General features: G+C 28.0%; 6 protein-coding genes across 16 annotated transcripts; 4 read left to right on the forward strand and 2 right to left on the reverse strand.

Annotated features, from left to right (window-relative positions):
* Nucleotides 1–412: 412 nt before the first annotated feature.
* LOC132909130 (cytochrome b-c1 complex subunit 7-like) lies at nucleotides 413–1373 on the forward strand. The gene is made up of 4 exons (XM_060963731.1): nucleotides 413–573; nucleotides 667–714; nucleotides 913–1079; nucleotides 1182–1373. The coding sequence occupies exons 1-4, from the start codon at nucleotides 537–539 to the stop codon at nucleotides 1257–1259; spliced, it is 330 nt and encodes a 109-aa protein (XP_060819714.1). The 5' UTR covers nucleotides 413–536; the 3' UTR covers nucleotides 1260–1373.
* Nucleotides 1374–1875: 502 nt separating this feature from the next.
* Nucleotides 1876–5345, forward strand: LOC132909128 (sodium-dependent phosphate transporter 2). 6 transcript variants are annotated; one of them, XM_060963727.1, is made up of 8 exons: nucleotides 1876–2100; nucleotides 2214–2267; nucleotides 2527–2727; nucleotides 2839–3626; nucleotides 3707–3913; nucleotides 3985–4195; nucleotides 4281–4918; nucleotides 5021–5345. In XM_060963727.1, the coding sequence occupies exons 4-8, from the start codon at nucleotides 3423–3425 to the stop codon at nucleotides 5249–5251; spliced, it is 1491 nt and encodes a 496-aa protein (XP_060819710.1). In that variant the 5' UTR covers nucleotides 1876–2100; nucleotides 2214–2267; nucleotides 2527–2727; nucleotides 2839–3422; the 3' UTR covers nucleotides 5252–5345. The 6 variants fall into 6 exon arrangements, with proteins under 6 accessions (XP_060819710.1, XP_060819711.1, XP_060819708.1 ...); XM_060963728.1 differs by having other exon boundaries at nucleotides 2531–2727; XM_060963725.1 differs by having other exon boundaries at nucleotides 1876–2267.
* Nucleotides 5346–5567: 222 nt separating this feature from the next.
* LOC132909116 (EF-hand domain-containing protein 1-like) lies at nucleotides 5568–9176 on the forward strand. Its single transcript, XM_060963706.1, has 5 exons — nucleotides 5568–5615; nucleotides 5697–5833; nucleotides 5941–6275; nucleotides 6468–6916; nucleotides 6994–9176. The coding sequence occupies exons 1-5, from the start codon at nucleotides 5568–5570 to the stop codon at nucleotides 7918–7920; spliced, it is 1896 nt and encodes a 631-aa protein (XP_060819689.1). The 3' UTR covers nucleotides 7921–9176.
* A 620-nt stretch (nucleotides 9177–9796) lies between these two features.
* On the reverse strand, nucleotides 9797–13918 carry LOC132909127 (YTH domain-containing family protein 3-like). The gene is made up of 4 exons (XM_060963724.1): nucleotides 13544–13918; nucleotides 13415–13442; nucleotides 10591–12272; nucleotides 9797–10498 (listed from the first exon to the last, which is right to left on the reverse strand). Exons 1-4 carry the CDS (start codon nucleotides 13577–13579, stop codon nucleotides 10451–10453), a joined length of 1794 nt encoding a protein of 597 aa, XP_060819707.1. The 5' UTR covers nucleotides 13580–13918; the 3' UTR covers nucleotides 9797–10450.
* Nucleotides 13919–15874: 1956 nt separating this feature from the next.
* LOC132908960 (transport and Golgi organization protein 11) lies at nucleotides 15875–18024 on the reverse strand. Of its 3 annotated transcripts, none has more exons than XM_060963447.1 (5): nucleotides 17886–18024; nucleotides 17188–17418; nucleotides 16939–17033; nucleotides 16630–16781; nucleotides 15875–16175 (listed from the first exon to the last, which is right to left on the reverse strand). In XM_060963447.1, the coding sequence occupies exons 1-5, from the start codon at nucleotides 17944–17946 to the stop codon at nucleotides 15965–15967; spliced, it is 750 nt and encodes a 249-aa protein (XP_060819430.1). In that variant the 5' UTR covers nucleotides 17947–18024; the 3' UTR covers nucleotides 15875–15964. The 3 variants fall into 3 exon arrangements, with proteins under 3 accessions (XP_060819430.1, XP_060819433.1, XP_060819431.1); XM_060963450.1 differs by lacking the exon at nucleotides 17886–18024 and adding an exon at nucleotides 17694–17718; XM_060963448.1 differs by lacking the exon at nucleotides 17886–18024 and adding an exon at nucleotides 17501–17611.
* A 13-nt stretch (nucleotides 18025–18037) lies between these two features.
* LOC132908953 (DNA polymerase alpha catalytic subunit) lies at nucleotides 18038–24674 on the forward strand. Of its 4 annotated transcripts, XM_060963440.1 has the most exons (22): nucleotides 18038–18185; nucleotides 18449–18640; nucleotides 18714–19026; nucleotides 19108–19396; nucleotides 19459–19875; nucleotides 20025–20393; nucleotides 20475–20679; nucleotides 20759–21027; nucleotides 21097–21213; nucleotides 21286–21469; nucleotides 21539–21667; nucleotides 21745–21920; nucleotides 21993–22233; nucleotides 22291–22430; nucleotides 22517–22722; nucleotides 22817–23078; nucleotides 23169–23343; nucleotides 23454–23620; nucleotides 23704–23949; nucleotides 24018–24093; nucleotides 24178–24377; nucleotides 24508–24674. In XM_060963440.1, exons 1-22 carry the CDS (start codon nucleotides 18170–18172, stop codon nucleotides 24508–24510), a joined length of 4392 nt encoding a protein of 1463 aa, XP_060819423.1. In that variant the 5' UTR covers nucleotides 18038–18169; the 3' UTR covers nucleotides 24511–24674. The 4 variants fall into 4 exon arrangements, with proteins under 4 accessions (XP_060819423.1, XP_060819420.1, XP_060819422.1 ...); XM_060963437.1 differs by lacking the exon at nucleotides 24508–24674 and having other exon boundaries at nucleotides 24178–24498; XM_060963439.1 differs by lacking the exon at nucleotides 24508–24674 and having other exon boundaries at nucleotides 18045–18185; nucleotides 18452–18640; nucleotides 24178–24498.
* Nucleotides 24675–24749: the final 75 nt, after the last annotated feature.

Raw genomic sequence — 24749 nt, forward strand, 5'->3', positions numbered from 1 at the left:
TTTTTCCTAGTCCTCCATGTTGATTTTGTTCGACTCAAAAGACGGACGGTTTTCCCTAGCAAGTGTCGACCTATTTATACGATTGTACCCATATCTGTCTTATACCACATAAATAAAATATTTTTTCTTACTTTTATAAACGAAATAAATTATTATCATAATATATATAAAATTTCTTATACAAAAGTATCAATTTTTAACGATCTTTAAAACGTCCAAATGTACCAAATTTTACATTTTATTTTAAATACATATATATCTCTGAATGATGATAAATAAATTGATATTTTATACAGCTCACAACTATACGTTTATTTATATTATAATTTTCCTAAAATATGGCAATTTATACAATTGCACAAGCATAAGATAACTTGTATACTACATTAAAAGTACTTAAGATAATTCATTGAGATGATATACTGATGCTGAGCAACTATACACTATATACTGTAGTAGGGAGAGTAAGCACGAACGTTAGCAGTTGCAAACTGCAAGTGTGAACAATTTAGCACTAAGTACGTAAGAAATTTAATATGGCTAGTCTGGTTAGATACATAATACAAAAATATCGTGAGTAAATTTATAATTTATAAAATTTTGTACATTAGAAAAGTGTTATATTCTTATATAATTATATATCTATATGTATGTCGTGTTTTATAGCAAACATACAAAAGTGGGCATATAATGCTAGTGGATTTAATAAGTATGGTATGAAATATTCATATATTATATTTTTATGTATGTATTACTTGTATTATATATATTCGTATAATAATTATTATATGAATATATCTGTCAGATGAGATATTTTATTTATAATATGAAATGTGTAATGCTACTTTAAATAATTTAATAGAATTTACATAAAAGTGTACATTCTAAATGTTTAATTTTATGTAAATTTAGGTTTATATAAAGATGACCTTTTGTGGGAAGATGAAGCTGTATTAGAAGCATTACGGAGACTACCACCTCATATAGTAGAAGAACGTAATTTCCGAATTATCAGAGCCACACAGTTAGATGTTGAACATAAGATTTTACCAAAAGAACAATGGACTAAATGGGAAGAGGTAACTTAATATTAATGGTTCAAAGCATCTATTTACATGTTAAATATTTTTGTGATTATTTTGTATTTGGAACAATTAATTATTTTATTTGTTACGAAATAGGATGTAGAATACCTTACACCCTATGTAGAGGAAGTAAGAAGAGAACAAGCAGAGAGAGCAAAATGGGATGCAGAGTAAATTAAAATGATGTAGTAATAAATATATTCATCTTACACTTAAATTGTAGTTTCAAGATATTGGTTTGTGTATATAACATACAGATATTAAATAAACTATCTTTAGGCACTTAAATTCTATCGTTTTAAATATTGTTATTAACATGTGAGAAATGTTACATAATTGATAGTATTTTTTTATATGTTATATATGTTTCATTGTTAAATATTAAAGTAAATAAATTATTCTATATATATGATTCATTAAAAAAATTTTTCTTTAATTATTTTTCATTTATATTTTCATATCGTACAAATGTAAAATTAGTTACTAAATTAAAAATTATTCAACTAAAACAAGTGTAAAATTAGTAATTTGAAATATTAGGATAATGGAAGTCATTGAAATATTAGCAGTTAAAAGAAATTAATATATCAGGATTAACGTTTAAAATTAATGAAGATTTAGGTGGATGACTATTTTGTTTAATAATATATTTAAGAGGAAATGATTATTGCTAGTTATGCCCGCATTAATTGGAACTCATCTAACGCCCTTTATGCAATGACTTATTCATCATTCCCCCACGAATCTATGCCGCATAGTTAGTGCGTAATACATACATTGTTAATGAGCATGATGACATTAAAGAGAAGCCTTCACGGGCTTGTAAATGTGAGGACAGAATCAATTTTTTTATCGATTTATATATAAAAGACGACAGAATTGCGATGCAGTAAATAATTTTCGCATTATACTTATAAGAGTTTCGCGGGCAAATGGCGGATCAATATTTCACCCCCACGCGGATCTGAGCGGCATCCCCAATTACCAAAGATTTATACAAAGTAATTTAAGTTTCGTGAGTAAAAAAATCTATTTCCGTTTTTTCTTTTTTTTTCTTAGCAAATTTTCAAGTAATTTTTTTCTGTTTTCATTACACACGATGCATATCTTTTACACAATTCTTAAAAGGAAAGCTTTAAAGTGAAAACCACACGGATCATATAAGGGATGATACAAAGAATGGTAATTGGAAATCACAACTTAGAAAATTGTTATATACAAATTTAATATAACGCACGATCGAAAATTTCGCTTATTCCAGTTATTTACTCTCTTTTTCTTTCATGAACTTAATAGTGTTCGTAACTAGTGTTCCTAAAAGTAGTACGTAGTCTTCGAATTTTCGTTGCATTTCGTACACATACCCTTTTTGTAACGAGATAACAAGTTTTTGCATTTTCCATTGTACACGCATGGAGAGAAACAATAATATCTGTTTAAGTCAGTTCTATTAGGATTGTGAATTCTAATCGAGATATCAAGTGCTGTTATATGAAAAGTGAAAGAGTAACGCCACCCCTTCAAAGTCGAGCGTGAGAAAATTGACGAAACGTTTTACTACAATAATTAAATTCGCTTTGTGGATGTGAAGTACCTCGTTGTTTAAAATTCATTTTGGGACAATTATAATGTGTGAACGAAGGTAATAAAATAAATTAGTTGCATTGCTTTTAAGACTTTTTATATGTTAATGTAGGAAATTTAAGACGTATATGAGTATTATGTCAAATATGTATGTTTCGGTTAATTGCAGATGCCGGATGAACAGCGATCAGTGTGTTTTCAAGGAAGGAAAACGCTGATAATGAATCCCTATAAAATTGATCACAATATTTTATATTTAATACAAAGTAAAAAATTTAAGGAGTTTACACAATAACTCTTTTGATGCTGTTAAAAGCATTCTAATTATACATTGTTGTATGAAGAAAAAACAATGCTATATATATCAGGTGCTGCGCCAAAATACTACCTCTGCTATGTGTACAAAGTTATAAAATTGATTGTTTTAAAAGCAAAATAAAATTATTAAATATATATATATATATATATATACATATATAAATATATATATGTATGTATATACATCTACACATGTATAGGAATTTAAATATAAATGGAGAAATATATTCTGAAACTATAAGTATTTATGTGTAAATGCATAACAGATAAAACTGGAAGCTCTTCCTTGATCCATGTTCTCTTATTCAACAATGTATTATCTACAAATAATATGACAGAAGAACATTCTAACACGATGATCTACTGACAAATGTATAGAAGTAAAAATATCTATATATCAATAGCTCAAAGGAAATAGTCATTAAGTAATTAAAAATGAGTATACCATATGATGAGAATTTGATATGGATAGTAGTGGTTGGATTCATAGTGGCCTTTATTTTGGCATTTGGAATCGGAGCTAATGATGTTGCAAATAGTTTTGGAACAAGTGTTGGTGCAGGAGTACTTACAATATTCCAAGCCTGCATTTTGGCAACAATCTTTGAAATTGCTGGAGCTGTACTCATTGGCTATAAAGTATTTTCAAAATTTATATATTTCACAAACTCTGTCTTACATTATTTTGTTTAAAATATATTATTTGATGCTTACTTTAGGTTTCTGATACTATGAGGAAAGGTATATTAAATGTGACATTATATGAAGGCCATGAAAAAGAATTAATGGTAGGAGCATTATCTAGTTTAGCTGGATCTGGTATCTGGTTAATACTAGCAACAGCATTGCGATTACCTATTTCTGGAACACATTCCATTGTTGGTGCTACAGTTGGTTTCTCACTTGTGTGTAAAGGTACTGCAGGGGTTAGTAAAATCATTATATTAGTTTGAAAATAAATAAAGAATATTCCAGGATGTAATAAGCATATTTATAGGTCAAGTGGGTAGCTCTTGCAAACATAGCAGCATCTTGGTTTGCAAGCCCTGTACTTAGCGGAATTGTATCAGGTGCTATATTTTGGGTTCTAAGAAAATCAGTACTTCAATCTAGTAAGCCTTTAGAACAAGGTCTTTATATTCTCCCATTAGCATATGGACTTACTATTGCTATTAATGTTATATCAGTTGCACATGATGGACCTAAACGTAAATAAATATTGTATTTATGTTGCAATGATTGATCTTGTTTTATATCAGCGAAAATTGATGTCATTTCATTAATGTGTTTTAGTTTTGATGTTAGATCGAGTGCCATGGTGGGGTAGTGTACTTGCTGCATTAGGTTGTGGCTTATTTTCAGCTGCAATTGTTTATTTATTCGTTGTACCATGGCAAAGGAAAAGGATATTACTTTCATTAAGTAGCAACAAAAAAACAACAACTAAGTTTGGTACCTGTGATAAAAAAGAAACAACAGCATTATCTGTTATTTCTGAAGCTCCAAGTAGTAGTAATAGTAATGGTAATGCAAAAGAAGCAGCACCAAAATTACGTGGCAATAGCAGTGCCAGCCCTCTCTTAATGGTAGCAGGATCAGACATTGAAGGAACTCAAACTGAAATTGAAAGAAAAAACGAAGAACCACCAGAAGTATCTCAACTCTTTGCTTTTTTGCAAGTATTAACTGCAGCATTTGGCAGTTTTGCTCATGGTGGTAATGATGTCAGTAATGCAATTGGTCCACTTATTGCACTCTGGGCTGTGTATGCAGAGGGATCAGCTAAGCAAGAAGCAGAAACCCCACTGCTTATATTACTTTATGGTGGTTTAGGTATATCGACTGGTCTTTGGGTATGGGGACGTAGAGTAATACAAACTTTAGGACAAGATTTAGCACGGATTACACCAACTACAGGATTTACTATAGAGGTATATACATTTGAGAAATGAAAAATTATAATATCTAAGAAAAAAATAACGTTTATTATAACATTTATCACACAAATACATATTATTAAATATAAATTATAGGTAGGAGCAGCAGTAACAGTTTTGTTGGCAAGTAAGGCTGGTTTACCTGTGTCAACAACTCATTGTAAAGTGGGATCTGTTGTCTGTGTGGGATGGGCTTCGCGAGGTGGTGAGGGAGTTTCGTGGAAGTTATTTCGCAATATTGCATTTGCATGGTTAATTACGGTGCCAGTGGCTGGCTGCTTGTCTGCAGGATGTATGGCTATCTTTAAGGAAATAATTAGTTTGTGACTTTAATGCCAAGGCAACTAATCCATTTTAGTGAAAACCATCCAATGCTACTGTTGTCAATAATTTATGCAAAAATAAAGATCAAATATAAATTAACTTAGTTATTCTTCATCTATAAATATATTATGTATTCAATTATATAATTTTATAGTTAAAATGATAAGTAATATAACAATTAAAGTACTGTTAAATCAATATAAAATAACGTTGTTATGGAAACCAATCTAAACAATCTTTTTAACAGCTACAAGTTCAATAGATATTCACTAGAGATGCTTCTTGAAGATATATTTTATTAAATAATTTAAAATTTAACATGGAAAATCTACCACTTATACCAGGCTATACATTTCAAGATCCAAATGTAAGTCTGAAAAATTATTTGAATTAATTGTTACAATCATTATATTCAATAAAATTAAGCGAGAACATATCTCTTTTAAAGATCAAAGACTATAGGTTATTACAAAAATTTCATTTTTTAAATGGTTATCGTGTAGTACGTGATAGACACAGTGGTATCGGAGGAAGACCAATAGATATTGCATCTAGTGCTTATGTAAAAGAAGAGGATTCTGTACAGTAAGTGATAAATAAATGCAAAAATATAAAATTCATTTTTGTAAAATCTGATTTGTTTTTTTCTTAATTTTATAGTAGTTTTCAATCTTTTTGGTGTAATAATATTAATTAAAATTTAGTTATGATCCATCATTAACATATGGTCGTGTAAAGGAATATGCATATCGACAATTCATTCCACACTATGCGCTATTTGCGCAGAAATGCCTCTGCTTTAAAGCGTTTTTTCGTCAAGGAGTTTTTAATTCTCCAGATGAACATTTTCGTATACGTCATGTTAATATAATATATCATTTGGAGGATGATACTGTATGTGTAATTGAGCCTGCAATTGATAATGTCGGCTTTCAGCAAGGAAAGCTTGTTAGACGTGATAAAATTATAAAAAATATAAATGGCGACACATTTCATTGGAAAGATTTTAATGTTGGAATTGACGTATGTAAGTTATAAAAATGTTTTTGTTATGATTGTATATGCATACGTTTATTAATAAGAGGCGGCAAAGAGTCCAACTTTTATTTAATTTATTTTTTTTAATAAAGAAAAATACATCTGCATTTATCTTTTATAATCTTTTGACATATTAAATATTGTTTCTTATTTTTTATTTAGCTTTATTATGGGTTTGCAGGTATTTATGGCGTAGTCTATCATATTATTGATTGCGATCTATTTACTAGAGAGTATTTAAATAGCCAAGGTATAGATGTTGGAGATAAGGAAGAACCTCCTGTAGATCCTTATACAGAACTGAGATTGAGCAAGCAGAAAACATTAACTTGTATTACAAAAATATCAGATGATGTTAGACGACGATTTTTAGAATATGATAAAATGGTATTATTGTTCACTGCAACTTGGGATGACGATATTTATCAGATTATGTATTTCTTGACGGACGATACGATCGCTGTTCGTGAAGTACAAAAACCGAATAGCGGGAAAGATCCGATACCAATGCTATTAAAAAGAATGAAAGTGCCAAAGGATTGGAAAAATTTGCCATCAACTTATCCTGCTGCATATATGGAATATGGCGATCCAGAGATCATTGAATACTATACACCAAGTGACTTTTTAGTTAGTCTATAAATAATTTACAAATATACGTGTGTATTAATATGTTATAATTTATGTATTTTTCTTTTTAATTGCAGATAGGTGGTACAGTTTTTATATTCAATCGACGATTTTTTTTGCATGACTGTGACTCCTTCACACGAAAATATTATTCAGATATGTTAGGAATAACGCAACCGGAAGCAATTCCTTTTCCAACAAAAGACGTTATAGCTGCACCAGAATATAAACCTCCACCACATATAATCTTCGGTACACCTGAAGATACTTACGTTTCTTGTCTATCATTTATACCGGAACCACCTAAGAAAGATGTTATTCGACAACTTCTTAATTTCCCTAAAAAACTACGTTATTCTATGAAAATAGACATAGTACATCCGGAGGATAAAAGTCGCGACTTTATTTTAGAATACAGTTTAAGTGACGGTACTGTACTCGTGCAGGAACTTCAAAAACGTAATTCAGGACGTCGCGAAGGTTGTTTCTTAAAAGCAACATTGGTTGCAAAACCAAAGACTGGAAGAGATAATCCAGAATATTATACCCCTCAAGATTTCTATGTCGGTGCAAAAATTAATATTTTTAATCATTATTTCATAATAACTGGCGCTGATCTCTTTGTGTATCGTTACATTGAGGCGAATCCTGAAAAGTTTCCACAAAAAGTACGAGATAATATTCGTAATTATTTAGTTAAGCAAAATTTACTTTCCGCCGATATAGGGACAGAAACGAAAAAGATTCAGGATAATGAAGAAGCGAAATTGCAATCGCTTGAACCGTCTAGAGAGACCATTACAAGGGATATTAATATGAAACAATGTATAAAGGATTTTGAAATTCAAACTAAATGTCGATATGAAGGAGAACATGGTGAATTACGACCACGCACACCACCACCAGAAGAACTTTGTCCAGATTTAATAACAAATAATAAACAACCATCTCATCAAGATCCAAAGATATTTACTGAAAACAAAGTAAAAAAGAAAGCAAAATAAAATGGGATGATCAGGTGCAATGATGATAAAGAAATATTATTTCTGATCAATAATTACGTTCAACACAATATTTTCAACAAATTTATAAATATACATTAATTTCACACTTTAAAATATGGTTTTCCTAATTTAAATAATTGTTTTAAGTAAGTTAATATTTGATAACGCATGATCATAAAACATTGGTATTATACATGTATTACGTTGAACGCAATTACTATTCAATCTTTTATCATTTTTTAATTATAGAACTTGTAATCAAAACTAAATCAAATTCATATTTTCTAAAAAATTCATTGCCTGCATACATGATTCTGTAATAGTTCAATTTGAATATTAAATTCATAGTTCAAATCAATATTTAATCAAGTACAATTATACAATGTAAATACTAAACAATGTAGTACATTACAAGTATACTATTTGTATGTCTGCATATTATAATACAATGATAATATACAGATACACAGTCTGTATACATTAGCATGTGCTATATTAACCATAAAATAAAGTTTAGATAAACTTTGGAATCCAAACATTTTTAAGCAGAATTCTAAAATGATTGAAAAAAAGCAACTATTTTCAATAATAATTTCCCATAAAATACTTCTTAGTAAATAGTCTAACAAAATATTTTAGTGCTGTTCAACTGAAATACAGAACTTTAATAGATTTCATTTTTATTCAGTTTTTAGTTATTGGACATTACTACATGTCCATTTTCTGAGCAACTTATTCTACTTGTAAACTATAAATAAGCTAAAGTGATTCAAAAACATTGGCTACAAATTTTTAATATTGATATATTACTTTAATAAAATGTGTTTGTTTTTTAATCATTTACAATATAAAAACAAGAAAAGAGATTTGTAATATATACGATTCAGATTCCCTTTCTTGTTGTTTATAATTGAGTATGCAAAAGTAGTTATGATAATATGCATACCTTCATTAAAAAATCTGCATTAAACTATTCTGTGGTTTAATTCATTGATTAATTTTGTACAAACTCTTTAATCAACTCAAAATCTCATGTCACTACTTTGTGATTGATTCTTTGATCATATGGAAAATGATACTAATTTGCAATGAAAAAGTAATTTAATTTTTATAAAACTTAAAGAACTCAAATTTCCTTATTTCACTGCTTCTTTTACAATTTTCTACAAATTAATTACTATATGTAACTATGTATATGTAAATGTGTATATATAACTACCAGCAAAATGTAATCAAATCTAAGATGGAATCTATTATTTTATATATTTTAGTTTACTAAATCCACATTAGTTAAGCAATTCTTGTTATATCAGTGTTCAATTTTCTACATATAATTTGTGAAAAATTGTTTAAATTTACTGATATTATTTTTAAAGGAGCCTTTTTCTTAATGGGCATGAAAAGTATACATATTCCTTTTTTTTAATGTACAAAAACACAAGGTTTCTATTTCAGTAAAAACAACTGGAATTTATAAAATAATGAAACCATGACAAAAAGTGTATCAGACATTAAAATAAAATAAAGTAACAGTCAATTTTAACAATAAAACTGATAGCTCATGAAATTTTCATAAAATAGTACAATAATCATTATCATATGTTACCATAGAGTAACTATAATATTATTTTCATATAATGTTTTAGTTCACTTTTGCAGTCCATGAATAATATAATAATATAATAAGAGGTAATATATATATATATAATACACATATATATTATATTATATATATTTATATATATTTATACATATTATATATAATTAATGTATATATATAATATATATAGTGAATATATGTAATATATAATATATATTAGAATAATATATATATATTATATATATAATTTGCAATAGATATAGAATATGCATAAAATAATCAGTTGACAATAATTTCTATTATTATCCAATGATCAAGCATAATTGTTACACATAAACTTAAAACGTTGTAATAAGCCCTTGCACCTTTATAACAAAGAAAGGTGAGTCCTTTCAGCCACAGGCACCAGGTTATATGTCCATCAAAGTTTAAAATGGTAATTGATTTAAATGACACTTGCTTACAATATTGTTCTCGCATAGATTTTTTCATTATCAACAAAAGTTTAAGCATTTTACAAGGGTTAGTCCATATATTACAGTTTTTTCTTCTGTTCCATATTTCATTTTTCTCTCATTTTTAATTTGTACGTTTAAGAAACACCTTTCGATGAATAGCACGCAACACCACACTATATGCTTATAACTGTCAGCAAGGTTACCCAATATCCCTTGAAATTGAATTACGTTCTTCTTCATGGTAGTTATGATCAGATAATATTTATGATGCCGTCGTGACGCTAATTATCATACAAGTTGATTATTTAACAGAAGGAAATAGTCTCAATGATGACAAGTTTTCACAGGAATTAGAAGCCTTTTGTGTATCCAAGAAAGCAAAGGTAAGTAGTAAGACGATAATTAGTCGTAGCATGCTTTCTTTACGATGATTACTATTATGAACAGTATTATATTCTTGTTGTATCCATCGCTACTGGCGTGAACCTCCTCTGCCTCTACCACGACCACCATCCCGATCCTATACAAAGAGATACATTATTTAAAACAGTACTACCATATAATTAATTTTGAATTTCATTACATTTATAATATCATAATGCTGTCACTTACTTTGCGTTGATGATGTAAATGCGATTGATGAGGATGGTGATCCCTTGATAAATCTGAATGTCCTCTATTTCTATGATTGGAAGAATGATGATGTTGTATAGCATTTGATGGAGCCTTACGTTGATCTTCTTCTGCTTGTTTACGTTCATAATGTCCAAAGTCATCAAAAATGCTAGTTGAATGTCGATAAGTATGTAATATACGTAACACTGTTATGCCTTTTGCATGAGGGACTTCCTGTGCATCCCTTGAATTAGTCACTGGTTTATTTTCATTGTTTTCTAGTCTAATGTGACGAAGTTGCACATTAGGAACATCTTTAACATAAATCCAACGTACACGAAATTGGCCTTTCCATTTATCTTGAGACCATACAGAGCTATTGCTCTTATAATCAACAGGTGACACCATTTGTGCCATACCACAAAAGTGACCAGATCCATTGACAGAAAAGAACAAATATAAAGGCGCACCTTCACAACTGGCTTCTTTATATGCTTGATCCAATCTTTTATTACCATGCTCAGTACTGCACCAAATCTCATATTTAATGGATCTATGAATATCATCTTCAGAGTAAGACTTGATTACAAAAAACCTAGCTCCAGGAGCAGTTTCATCAAATTCTACAGGATTATAATCATTCTTCACTTTCAGCTTATCTAAGACAGGATGCGACTGTGATTGTGTAATTTGCTGCTGTTGTGGCTGCAGTTGCTGCTGTTGTTGTTGCTGTTGTTGCTGCTGCTGCTGCTGCTGTTGTTGTTGTTGTTGTTGCTGCTGCTGCTGTTGTTGTGGGGACATATGAATTTGTGATTGTGGTGGTGATGGAGGTGTTGTAGGTTGTCTATTCCAACATGGTGGAGGAGGAGGAGGTCTCTGTCTCTGAGCCAATGGCGGAGGTGGTGGAACAGGAGGCTGTACTTGAGGTGGCGGAGGTGCTGTTGGAGGAGGTGCAGAAGATTTACCTTCACCCCATGTTCCAATGTCCATATTGTGCTTCCCTGGCACAATAGGTGGTGGTGGCATTCCAGCCTTTTTCTTCATTCCTTGAGAAGATGAAAGTGGAGGAACAGGCTTTGCAGGTTGACTTGCAACACTGGCCCATGTTATCTTTCTAGGTTCTTTTGCTTCTGGTTTTATTGATTGATTAGATGAAGTTTGTTCTTGACGTGGAACTTCTCCACTTCCTAGTGACAAGCCTTGCACACTTTGTTCAATAGTCTTAATTTCTGCGTTACTAGGTGTTGGATAATTTTCATTTCCACGTGGAGCCTGATAATAATCTTCATAGCGTGTTTTTCTTGGAGTGCCCCAAGCACTAAAATCACCATTTCCATGAAAATAATTAAAAGCAGGCTGACCAAATGTACTAAAACCACCTCCTGCACTAGCAGAAAACATTCCATCCATGCCATATGCATCGTGACCTATTTGACCTCCATAGCCAGAAAGAAACGCAACGGGGTCTGTTCCATTTGACCAAGTACCATCCCCAGCACCAAATGTTTGATAAGGAAATGAAGTACTTGCATAGTAAGGACTATATGGATCACCAGTTCCAATTGGATAACTAGAGTGATGTGTACTATTGCCTCCTCTCCATGAATCAAATCCAGTATCTTCTCCACCAGCATGTTCTGTCTGTGGTTGCTGCTGGTGTTCTTTAGGACCATTGCTCACTAAGAGGATGAAATTTCATTTCATTAATATATAAAATGAACTTTTCTTGATGAAATAGTCTAAAATGTATTCTTTAATAATTTAATTCAAATGATAATTCTTAAATGAAATTGAATATTCCAGTATATTGTTAGAAATATTTCTATTTAATAATTAAATACTATCAACAAAATATCAATTATAAAACAAAATATTCTTGTGATTCAGAATTTAAAACCATATAGAATGTATGGTACAATAACTACACATTACTATTAAAAATTAAGAAATTGTCTTTTAGCAAAATTTCTTTAATTTCTTAATTTAGAGAAATTTTTCCAAGTAATTGCTATAAACAATTCTATATTGAAAATTTCAACATATTAAAGTTGGTAAAAACTACATGTGTTACAAAACACATAAAAAAGACTTTATTTTATCTTCTAGTAGAAAAACATAATTTCAATAATGAATAATTAAAAATGACATCCTGTTGCAAAATTTTGTATAGAAATCGAATTTTGAATACAGTGAAATATTAATTATAATATACAAAATAGTAGGTCACTGTGATTTAATAATTATATCTTGTATAAAATATTTCATAATATTAACAAATCGATATAAATAAATGATTTTGGTTTTTTTACTAAATTATGTAATATTTTTAATAATTTTACTATATGACGTAGCCGATATATGAACGTATTATTTTTTAAGATTTTTATAAATATTTCAAATTATCAGTAACATACACATACACACACACACAGAAGTGAACACGATTCCGATTTCATTAAAAAAATGCTATGAAATAATGCTATTGATAACCTAACATATCCGATATATACTAAAGCATACAGATAGGTTAATGCACTATGTATATATATCTATATAAAGATCGGCTAAAAATATAGATAACAACACTTCGTATTAGTTAAAAAAAAATTGTGTGCATTAACTTACCGCGACACCGACAGGTATTGATAAAATTGCACACAATAGATACAAACTCGGAGCAAATTATACTATTTGGAGTATAAAAATCTATGCACGCATGCAGTAATTTTTATAATGAACAGTTCATCTGATTTTAGAATTACACATCGGCAAAAGAAATAATGAAAAAAAGAAAAAATCGTAGGAGAATACAAAGTCTCACCTTGACTGTTAGTTTGTCCTTTCATCCGCTGCATTCCGTTGCATGGAAAAATATACAAAATTTAGAATGGCTGTCTTCAGTGAAAGGTATCTGCAGTATAGCGGTGTGGTAGCAAGTCAACACACTGACCTGATTTGAAACAGCACCTGCCAATCCAGTTGACATAACCTATCACACACTCTTGTCCTCTCTTCACAGACGCCAAATAGACGGCTGTGCCTTTAATAAAATAAAGTTTTTCAAACGCAATACCACAATTACATGCGACCAGCGTTATAGCACTCGATGTACCGCGGACACTTCTTTCTTACGGGAAGTCTTCAAACTATGAAATTCGCTGAACCTGAGACCTCCGCGTTATTTTCCCGTAATGTCTTGCCGCGAGAGAGTCTCAGGAATCTTTTTTCGTTACACTTCCAGACAGATAAATTTCCACAAAATCCTCAACTCTGAATAATAACTACGTGACGTACACTGACCTCTCGTATGTATTAACAGATTGTCTAACATTCGCAACAATAAGGTCCCTATACGATTATTCTGTCGAACGTGTGTTATTCTATAGTCCGATATGATTGAATTAGATAGATTAAATTAAAGAATATGTTGTTCCCGTTATTTTTAAATGTATCTTACAGATATATTAATATTATTGCATAGTATGAAAATTTCCTTTTTATCTTCGTATTTACTAGTTTTCTACTGATGATTAGAGCCAGAAACTAGAGACTCAATGTTGAGTATGGTCGTGTTTTGATGAATTTAGTTCGTACACATTGTGTAATACAGAATTAATTCACACAATATATGATATGATGCGATATAATATTTGTATACATCATATAGGAAAAATTTCATGTATAAATTTTGATAAAAATTTCATTTATTGTTTCTATAACTATGAAAATCTAATATAGAATATATACAAACAATTTAGTAATTTTTTCCTATAATAATTATATCATATATAATGCATTAATATAATATCGAAAACATTTTATTAAGCATTATTAATTAGAATGAATAATGTTAAAATAATGTCTAATTTTTATTTTTTTAGTACATAATAAAATATAATAAAACATTGATTTTTTATAATATGAATTTAGAAGTATATGATGTTTTCAATTATATATAATGCCAAAAAAAACTACCGTAACATATTTATGAAAATATCAATCAATTTTCAAATCTTTTTGTTTTGATTCATTAACAAATTTGATTGAAATTATATTTAGTAATTGATATCTGAACATAGAAAAATGTAACATTTTGTATATAAGGTTAAAATTTCAATAGTGATATAGTAGTAATAATGATAATAACAATTTAATTATTTAAGACATTAATTTGTTGTGTAATTGTAATTTGTTATACGATAATGCAAGAAATAATATAATATTATCATTTTATTTATGCATTTTGATACATTCATTTATTATATCATATATTGATAGATATCTATTGAAAATATGAATTAGTTTCACATTTGATGGATAAATTGAAAATAGAAATTTTAAGAAATTTTTTTTGCTGATCTAAATAAAAAGAAATCGATGTCAAACTTTAATATATTTAAAAATTGCAGATGCTAAATTTGCTATGAATTTAACAATATCTTAATAGCCAAGGTTTATATTACAGCAAATAAAAAATCTTTAAAGATGTAAACTATGATAGTTGCAATAAATTTGTAGCACGTGTATTAATAAAAGAAAATTATTACAAGTTTATTATTTATTTATTTTTCATTAATAACATGTTATGTATGTTATAAATGTACAATGGTGTGAATATCATGGCCACAAAAAATACATCGAACCTAGAATTAAATTAAGTATTCATAATAATTAATTGTTATAATTTTATTAATGTATTGTGCTATAATATAATATTTTAAATTATATATATAATTAAATAACAATACATGAGAAAATAGAAATCAAAATTTCAATTTAAATACCTAGAATCACATAACATCATTTTCCATACTTTTACAAATTTACAATTACCTGTCGCATACTGTAATTAAGCCTGATATTTGTTTATAGTTTATCACTTTTAAACAATTACAATTATTCGTGTAAAATGGATTCTTTAATAGATCAAAAGAAATCATGTTCTGCTTATTTGATCATGCAAATTACTTTTTACAAACATACTTAAACATTCAAATTCAATTACTTTAAAAAGATTAGTATCGTATATATTCAATTTTCTTGTATATATTAAGTAAGAAAGAGTTTCGATTCATAGTAAGCAATAAAAAAGAATGATATAAATATAACAAACATTGGATTTTATAAGATATTTAAAAGTTTAATTATAGTACTTTCATGCAAGTATCAGGAGTAACTTACTTTTGAATATATACGATACAGACATTTATTTTGAATATGTTATAATTTCATATTCAAAATAAAGAGTCTTTGGTTACAAACGTCTTCTTGGAGCAAAGGAGACTCTTCCAGAATATCGTGTATTTATATGGATAAAGAGCTCCATTTTTTCACACAAGATACAAATATTTTGTATTTTCTTAATATAAATTCAGTTTCTGGTCAACCATGAAAAAGCTTTAAGAATTAAATACGTTAATGTTAACGCATATAAAATTTTTTCTCTTTGTTGACGTTGTAACATCTCAAGTTCGATTGCCATTACTCGACGATTTAATTTCCCTACTTGTCGACGTAAATGTTGTATCTCTTCACTAGGTGGAAGAGAAACATTAAGTGCATTATATGAGGGTGTCTGTTCTCTAGAAAAATAATTATATGTTTTCAAGAAAAAAGTAATATATTTTTAAAATGGACCAATAACGTTGATTATTTCATATGTTACCAAATCGAAAGTTTTATGAAATCGGCGATTGCCACGTTACATCAGTGCAAACATATTTGAGACACCTCTTATGATGTAAAGTTTGTCATTCTACTCTTTTTTTTTTATATCAAATGATCTTATACTTGAAATTATTGAGATATCTATTATTTTACTAAAAATGAAATTATATAGTATGAAAAAAGTAGAAGTATCTTTGAAATCTGTATAAACATTCCACCAAGAAAGAAGAAAAAGAAAGAAATGCTACTGATACATTATGACTTTTCTCATACTACATACAAGTTTTTTTATATTTTCATATGATCAGTTATTGGTCCACTTTGTATATATAATTTTATATATATGAATTGAAAAGTATTAGTTATTACCTTGCATGCGTAACTATTTGTGTTTCTGTAGAATATTGTCCATGTGATTTAGATGATAATGAATCCTTAGTTTCTGTTGGGTATGAATTTGGTTCTTCTTCATCAACTGCCGGAAAATAATGGTCATCCAGTGTCAAAATCCTTGGTGGAGTCTATCAATAAAAAGAAAATTGTAGATATTATTGAATTCTAATATAGGAAAATGCTAAACCTTAAAATATATGAGAAAATCTTTGCTGATTAAATCATATTTAAGAATAATTCTCTAAAGTATATATTTAAATTCATTTAACAATCTTAAATATTTACCTGCACTCTAACCATGCCTGCTTCAGGTGGTAAAACAGCATTTTCTAATGTAATTTCTCTTGGTGGTGCTCTAGTTCCAACATGTTGTTCCTGTCCTAGATTTATTTAATTATATTTAGCATTAATAAGTTTTACTTTACTTATGTATAATTAATGATTTTGTAAAATATATTTTTAATAAAAAAATTAACTTGGTTATATAACAATTAACATACAAATTTATCAATAAACAGAAGATTATATATTTACCAACAACTAAAATTCTGTCTGGAACATGCATTTCAAATTTATCTCCTGCAACAATCTGATTCCAGCTAGAACCATTGGTATCAGCTATTTCTTCTTCTGTGTAGTCGCCACTCACACGAATACTTTTTGGTACACGCATCCTTTTGTTAATATCCAAAGTAAAATTTGGGTCATAAAAATTGTCAGCCTCTCCATTAAAAACAGTAGGACTATGTGCTTTTGACATTATAACTAAAATAATTAAAAACAAAATTCAGATCTGTACTTTTTATATTTTTTACTAAATTTGTTACATTGACTTGTAAAATATTACATAAATAAGTCATGATATTTTATATTTTTATTTTAGGAGATTAAAAATAAAACGTAATAAATGGAAAAAAAACTTCTTTTTTATTCGATACAATAATTTATACTTTATCAAGCAAAACAAAAGTAAGAGAACTTCCTATCTTTGTTAATTAATTGATAAAAGAAATAATCTGATGATTATTGTAACAAATTACATGTTTTTAACAATTTCACAGTACAGTATGAGACAATACAATGACGACATAAAAACTATACGATTTAAATCTTCCATAACGGCAGCAGAATAAAAATAATTGTGCACCATAAATTACATTTATTAATAGTAACTGTTACAATAAATTATTATACATGCAAAAAATACTTTTCTTAAATGCTTGAATAATTACCTGTCTGCAACTTTTCGATCGTTGAACACAAATTCTTTACACGAAGTTGGTAATGTTTCATGTACAAAAGTTACAATTGTACCAATCGAGAGTAATCGATATTTAGAAAGGTATCGATTCCAATAAAACTCCCGCCAAAATAACTAAATGTATCTGCCATTAAAACCTTAGTCAAGTGCTCTGATTTTCGTCTATGTGTGAATGTTTTTTAATTTTGTTTCCTGTAGTATTAACTATTTATGATATTTTTTACATTTTGATTTAACAATTTATTTTTGGGAAATATGAGTGACACACAATGTAAGTTTTATAATATTTTAATTCTTTACGAATTTTATTTCTTAATTTTAAAATTTTACTTACATTTCATTGCTTTTATTGTTTAACTATTTAATTAAATTTAAGAATATTTTGTTCCGTTTTCAAATGTTTATTGAATACGGTAGGTTCATTACTTTAAGATATTCTTGTAATAACTAAAGATGAGAAAGATTTTGAATTGAATTTTGATATAGAATTTGAATTTATAAATATTTATCAAATTGTATTATCTATGAATTCAGCAGGCAGAGCTAAACGCCAGAAGTTTGATAAAACTGGACGGTTGTCAGCTTTAGAAAAATTGAAACAATTAAAAGGTAGTAAACATAAATATGAAGTTGATGAATTGGAAAATGTATATGAGGAAGTCGATGAAAAAGAATATAGCAAAACTGTAATAGAAAGGCAAAATGATGATTGGATTATTGATGATGGTAATAACTTTAGAATTATTGTTTTTATTAGAAATAAGAATAAGCATTACAAAATAATTATTTGTTATAAAAGGAGAAAGTGGTTATATTGAAGATGGTAGAGAAATTTTTGATGACGATCTAGATGATGAAAGCATACAAGAAGCAAGAAAGCATAAAGTTACAGGTCCTAGAAAAATCAAGAAAGATCATGCCAAAAAGAAAGGAAACATTCAAAATATGCTAATGAATATGTCGTCTAAAAGGAAAACGGATGCTAAATTGGACGATGATAGTATTTTAGGAGATTTAATGTCTGAACTAAAAAAAGATGATATCCCGACGCAGTCAAAACCAAAAACTATTTTGAGGAACAAATTTTGTACTACACCAAAATTAAGTGAAAAGTAATTAACTTTTCTATACATTTGACATTTGTGTTTTAATATATTTAATATTACTTTTACAATAATATTATGGTTTCTTAGAAATGTAGAAAAAAAGATAGAATTAATTTCTGAATATGAGAAAATGCAATGTGATGATAATGATGATGATTTAGTAATGTTTGATAAACCAAAAAAGGTAGACATGCATAAACAAGCAGAATCAATTGCCCAAATAGAAAACTTTACTTCAAATGAAAATAGTAGTCAAACAATTATAGATGATTCTGATAATTCAAAAGTTAGAATATTAAGTATACAATCAAAAAAAGATCTTAAAGAAACAAGCATCAGTCAAGTAATTGAAACAGAAAGTGAAGATCTTGAAGAAGTAAGTTTTATTAGTTAACAATATTTGGAAATGATACTTGGACTACATTTTGTTTATTACAGTTCTCTGCAGATTTTGAAGATGACAGTATAGATCATAATGAAAAGCCTAAGCCATCTATTAATAAAGAAATTATAAAAAACAAATCAACCATTCAAATGAAAAATAAAGATACCGAAGAAGAAAACTTTGATTTAGAAAATTTTAATAAAACATTAGATATTGAATTTGAAACACAAATATCAAATATTGAAATGCCTACTGATACTACAGAAGTGCCTTTACCACTTGTAACTAATGCAAACAAGGAAGAAGTATTTAGATTTTATTGGTGGGATGCATATGAAGATCCATATAAACAACCTGGAGTTGTATATTTATTTGGAAAAGTTTTTGTGCCCTCAATAAAAGAATATCGTTCTTGTTGTTTAACAGTAAAGAATATTCCACGAAGAATTTATCTTCTTCCTAGAGTATATGTATGAGTATTCAAATATATTTTAAAATATATTTATATATACTATCTATTATTATTATATTATTAACAATTTTTATATATCATCTATTACATATTGATCATTTTTCTTCTTTAGCTTTAATAAAATAATTATGGGAATGTAAATTTTAGGTGAAAACATCGTTGAATGGAAATAATGACGAAGAACAATTAAATACAATAGAAGATGTGTATAAAGAATTTAATCAATTTGCAAATAAGTTAGGAATAAAGGAATTTCGTAGCTGCAAAGTCTCAAAAAATTATGCTTTTGAACAAGAAGGTACTCCAGCAAAATCTGATTACTTAGAAGTAAGATATTCTGCAAACTACCCACCTGTTCCCTCTGATTATTCTGGACCATCAATAGAAAGTGTTTTTGGAACAACAGTAAATTCTTTAGAGCTACTTCTAATTGAAAGAAATATTAAGGGACCATGTTGGTTAGATATTAAGTCTCCATTACCTACTGGTGTACAAACCAGTTGGTGTAAAATAAAGGTATATCAGTTTCATTTATTAATTAAATTTATGACTAGTAAATATACATATTAACTAATCAATTATGTTATAACTGAATAGGTAAATTGTATGAAGATGGAGAATATATCTGTTTTCTCTGAGTCTCAAACATTACCACCATTAGTAATAACAACACTAAATATACGAACATCTTTCAATGCAAAATTACAACAAAATGAAATAGTTATGATTACAATACTTATGCATCATAAATATCATATTGATAAAGAACCACCAAAACCACCATTTCAACGACATTTTTGTTGTATGATTGTTTATTAAATTATTATTCCAAATGTGTATTTTTTTCAGTATTTGATATATTTTAACATTATTTCATGTAGTGATTACACATCCACGTGATACATCTTGGCCAAGACAAGCACGAGAAGTGCTCTCAAATATTTCATATACTACATTAATGAAATTTGAAACAGAAACGGACTTACTCGAAGAACTGTTAAAAATAATAAATACTGCAGATCCTGATTTGTTGATTGGGTATGATTGTGGCTTCCAATTTGATATCTTAGTGCAAAGAATGATTACATTGAAAGTTTCAAATTGGAGCAGGTTTGGAAGGTTAAGGCGATCTATACCTCCTTTAATAAGGGTATGAAATATAGTCATACACATTTATAATGAGCATTGTGTTGATCATAAAGAAGTAAAAATATTTTAGGGAAAAGTAAATTTAAATCAAGCAGCAGCTGGTCGACCTATCTGTGACATACAAATTTCAGCTAAAGAATTAAATCTAAAACTTAGAAGTTATGATTTGCAATCTCTTTGCACAGCGGTAAATATTTAATAATTATTTATATGTGCAATGTTCATAACTAGAAAAATTAAATCCTAATTATTCTAACAGGTATTGAAGAAAAAAGAAAATGAATGTAAGGAAATAAAATCTGGTGAATGCTCATCATTTTATGATACTCCCAATAAAATAGATAATTTAATTAAAATAACATTAACAGAAGCATTATACATTTTATCTATTGTTTTTGAACTTAATGTTCTCCCACTTGCTTTACAAATTACATGTATCGCTGGTAAGTATATATAAACGTTTGAAATAACATAGAACTTTCAATTAATATATATTTATTTTATTCATGTAGGGAATGTTATGTCAAGAACATTAACAGCGGGACGTGCAGAAAGAAATGAATATTTATTATTGCATGCATTTCATTTGAAAAATTATATAACACCTGATAAACGTGTTATGAAAAAAGGAAAGAATGAAGGTAATAGTATATTTTTTGAACATATGAACAGTTACTACTTCATAATATATTTATCATTAATATTGTTCTATATGTAGAAAATGTTAGTAAAAAGAAAGCAGCTTATGTTGGTGGCTTAGTTCTTGATCCAAAAAAGGGGTTTTATGATAAACTTATTTTATTAATGGATTTTAATTCTTTATACCCTAGTATAATTCAGGAATATAATTTATGTTTTACTACTGTACCTGGAGCTGCATATGCTGAGTACGAGGTAAATTTATTTATTATTATGGATTAAAGAACTAATTAATACTTTTAACTTTATTTATAAACATGTATGTAGGATTTATCAATTCCTGAATCAAATTTAGAATTTGGAATAATTCCAACTGAAATTTGCAAATTAGTTGAAAGTAGAGGAGAGGTGAAAAAACTGATGAAAACCCCAAATATTTCACCTGAATTGAAGATGCAATACAATATTAGACAACTGGCTTTGAAACTTACAGCAAATTCTATGTATGGTTGTTTGGGTGCAACTCATTGTAGATTTTATGCTAAAGGACTTGCTGCCTTGGTTACAGGTAAAGTATAGAATTTTATTTGTAAATGTATTTATAAAATATTGAATATCATTGCAGCAAAAGGTCGAGAAATTTTGCAACATACAAAAAGCCTTGTCGAAAAGTTGAATTATGAAGTTATATATGGAGATACTGATTCCATAATGATAAATACAGGTTTATTAGAGTATGAAGAAGTGTTTTCTGTTGGAAAAAAGGTACATATTATATCAAAAATATAAAATAAATATTTTTATTTATTTTGTATCCGAAATATAATACTAATAGAAACTATGTTGTGTAGATTAAACAAGAGGTGAATAAATTATATAAACGAGTAGAATTAGATATTGATGGTGTTTTCCGTTATTTATTACTTTTACAAAAGAAAAAGTATGCTGCAGTTATAATGACAAAATTACCTAATGGGCAAATAGAGTTAACACAAGAACATAAAGGTCTTGATATTGTGAGAAGAGATTGGTGTCAATTAGCTTGTGATGTTGGAAGGTAAACAAAATATAGGTAGATTATTAATATGATGTTATATAAACTAAAATATTATGTTATATCTAATAATGTTTATAACAATGATCGTTTTTAGAAAAATTTTGGACCATCTTCTTTCTGATAAATCATGTGACGATAGAATAGAACAAATTTTTAGTATATTACATGATGTTGCACAAAATGTTCGAGAAAATCAAGTTCCTTTATCTTCTTTAATTATTACGAAACAGTTATCAAAAAATCCAAATGAATATCCGGATACTAAACAAGCTCATGTTCAAGTAGCTTTAAGATTAAATAAAGAAGGTGGTAGAATGTGGAAAGCTGGAGACACCATCCCTTATATTATATGTGATGTTCGTGTTTGTCGATTTCACTAGTATTTAATATTTATATATTATTTTTATAAGTACTATTAAACATATAGTCATTTTTCTGTATGTTAGGATGGAACAGAAAAATCTGCAACTGAAAGAGCATATCATATTGATGAATATAAAAAGAGTGATTCTTTAAAAATAGATGTTAATTACTATTTACTGAGTCAAATTTTCCCTATTGTTTTGCGAATTTGCGAACCAATTGAAGGAATTGATGATGTTTTGTTAGCTAAATGTTTAGGTACAATTTTACTTAACATCAATTTTATATATATTATTTTATTTAAATTTTATTTTATATAAATTTTATAATATAAATTTGTATTATATAAATCAAATTCATTTTCATAGGCTTGGAAAACATTTATAAATCTAGAAGAATAATACATCAAGAACATGCTGATATACCATTATTAATGGAAGAAGATAGATTTAGGTATTGTCTTCCTTTGAAGTTTAATTGTAGAAGCGAAAAATGTCAGTCAGAAATTGTAATTAAAGATGTTGTAAATGAAGAGGTAAGAAATTAATTATAAAAAATAAGTTTTTTTTCTTATACATATCTTTCTATTTATTTACTAAGTGTTGAAAAATTGCATAGCTTGGAAATCGATTGTCGCTTGCATCCTGTTCAAATTCAGAATGTAAAGTACAACCATGGACATATGCTAATACAATACAAAATGTAGTGACACTTTCTATACGAGAATTGGTTAATGAGTATTATAACGGATGGTTAGAATGTGAAAATCCATTATGTGGTGATCAAACACAATGGATACCATTAGATTTCGAGTCACTATATCCAATTTGTAGGAAATGTAATGATGGTGATTTACATAGAGTCGTAAGTTAAAAGATTTATCACCATTTCCAAATATTTTAGATACTTTATATATTTATATTTATTTAAAGTTTACAGATACAAAACTGTATAATCAAATGTGTTTTTATCTGCACCTTTTTGATGTGAATCAGTCAAAGTATAAAAGTAACTATCTTCACTTTCTTTTCTTTTTTAAGTAAGATCTCAAAAAATTATCTAACAGTTGATTCTAAATGAATTTATTGTTAGGTTTGTTATCTCAATACCCGCAAGGTATGAGAGAAGCTTATGATTCTCTGAAAGAGGCAGTAGAAAAAATGTTAAGGCGAAATGCATTTTCTGTTGTATGCTTGGATACAATCTTTTCAAACAATGATGAACAAGAAGAAATATCAAGTTTATGTGCAACTACTTTAGAAATATCAGATGGGTTAGATAATGAAGAAATGGTGGGTAATACATATTAGAAAAAGTATTGTTATATAATTTGTTACTATATAACAATATAAATTAAAAATATTTGTAATTAATTAATAAATACAAAAACTGAACGTATAAATTTTAATTTTCATGTTTCAGTAAACAATTTAATAGGTAATGAATAGATTTGTTCCTGTAAGTATATTTCATTAAATTAAACGTTTTTTATATCTTAATGTTATTTTCCTATTCTTTCTTACAAAAATTATAATGTAAATATTTTTGATATTATTATATGTAAAAATAAAAAACATGAAATATTAAAATAGCAATATAATCAATTTATTTTCTGATTGCACTTTATAGAAACAATAGATAGGTAGATAGCACTAATAAGAGCA

This window comes from Bombus pascuorum, chromosome 7 (genome assembly GCF_905332965.1).
Source record: "Bombus pascuorum chromosome 7, iyBomPasc1.1, whole genome shotgun sequence".
Lineage (NCBI taxonomy): Eukaryota > Metazoa > Arthropoda > Insecta > Hymenoptera > Apidae > Bombus > Bombus pascuorum.

What these genes read in the sequence shown, in the direction of transcription:
- LOC132909128 (XM_060963725.1), top strand. Translation starts at nt 3,423, where the DNA reads ATGAGTATACCATATGATGAGAATTTGATATGGATAGTAGTGGTTGGA. An exon ending in TGTGTAAAGGTACTGCAGGG is followed by an intron (nt 3,914 to 3,984) that starts GTTAGTAAAATC and finishes GCATATTTATAG; the next exon opens with GTCAAGTGGGTAGCTCTTGC. An exon ending in TGCACATGATGGACCTAAAC is followed by an intron (nt 4,196 to 4,280) that starts GTAAATAAATAT and finishes AATGTGTTTTAG; the next exon opens with TTTTGATGTTAGATCGAGTG.
- LOC132909127 (XM_060963724.1), bottom strand. Translation starts at nt 13,579, where the DNA reads ATGTCAACTGGATTGGCAGGTGCTGTTTCAAATCAG. An exon ending in AGGACAAACTAACAGTCAAG is followed by an intron (nt 12,273 to 13,414) that starts GTGAGACTTTGT and finishes TCATCCTCTTAG; the next exon opens with TGAGCAATGGTCCTAAAGAA. An exon ending in ATTTACATCATCAACGCAAA is followed by an intron (nt 10,499 to 10,590) that starts GTAAGTGACAGC and finishes CTCTTTGTATAG; the next exon opens with GATCGGGATGGTGGTCGTGG.
- LOC132909130 (XM_060963731.1), top strand. Translation starts at nt 537, where the DNA reads ATGGCTAGTCTGGTTAGATACATAATACAAAAATATC. An exon ending in TAGTGGATTTAATAAGTATG is followed by an intron (nt 715 to 912) that starts GTATGAAATATT and finishes ATGTAAATTTAG; the next exon opens with GTTTATATAAAGATGACCTT. An exon ending in AATGGACTAAATGGGAAGAG is followed by an intron (nt 1,080 to 1,181) that starts GTAACTTAATAT and finishes GTTACGAAATAG; the next exon opens with GATGTAGAATACCTTACACC.
- LOC132908960 (XM_060963447.1), bottom strand. Translation starts at nt 17,946, where the DNA reads ATGAAACATTACCAACTTCGTGTAAAGAATTTGTGTTCAACGATCGAA. An exon ending in AGACAGAATTTTAGTTGTTG is followed by an intron (nt 17,034 to 17,187) that starts GTAAATATATAA and finishes AAATAAATCTAG; the next exon opens with GACAGGAACAACATGTTGGA. An exon ending in CAGGCATGGTTAGAGTGCAG is followed by an intron (nt 16,782 to 16,938) that starts GTAAATATTTAA and finishes TTTTATTGATAG; the next exon opens with ACTCCACCAAGGATTTTGAC.
- LOC132909116 (XM_060963706.1), top strand. Translation starts at nt 5,568, where the DNA reads ATGGAAAATCTACCACTTATACCAGGCTATACATTTCAAGATCCAAAT. An exon ending in ATACATTTCAAGATCCAAAT is followed by an intron (nt 5,616 to 5,696) that starts GTAAGTCTGAAA and finishes TCTCTTTTAAAG; the next exon opens with ATCAAAGACTATAGGTTATT. An exon ending in ATACACCAAGTGACTTTTTA is followed by an intron (nt 6,917 to 6,993) that starts GTTAGTCTATAA and finishes TTTTAATTGCAG; the next exon opens with ATAGGTGGTACAGTTTTTAT.
- LOC132908953 (XM_060963437.1), top strand. An exon ending in ATCTTCTTCCTAGAGTATAT is followed by an intron (nt 19,876 to 20,024) that starts GTATGAGTATTC and finishes TGTAAATTTTAG; the next exon opens with GTGAAAACATCGTTGAATGG. An exon ending in ATGGTGATTTACATAGAGTC is followed by an intron (nt 23,950 to 24,017) that starts GTAAGTTAAAAG and finishes ATTTATTTAAAG; the next exon opens with TTTACAGATACAAAACTGTA.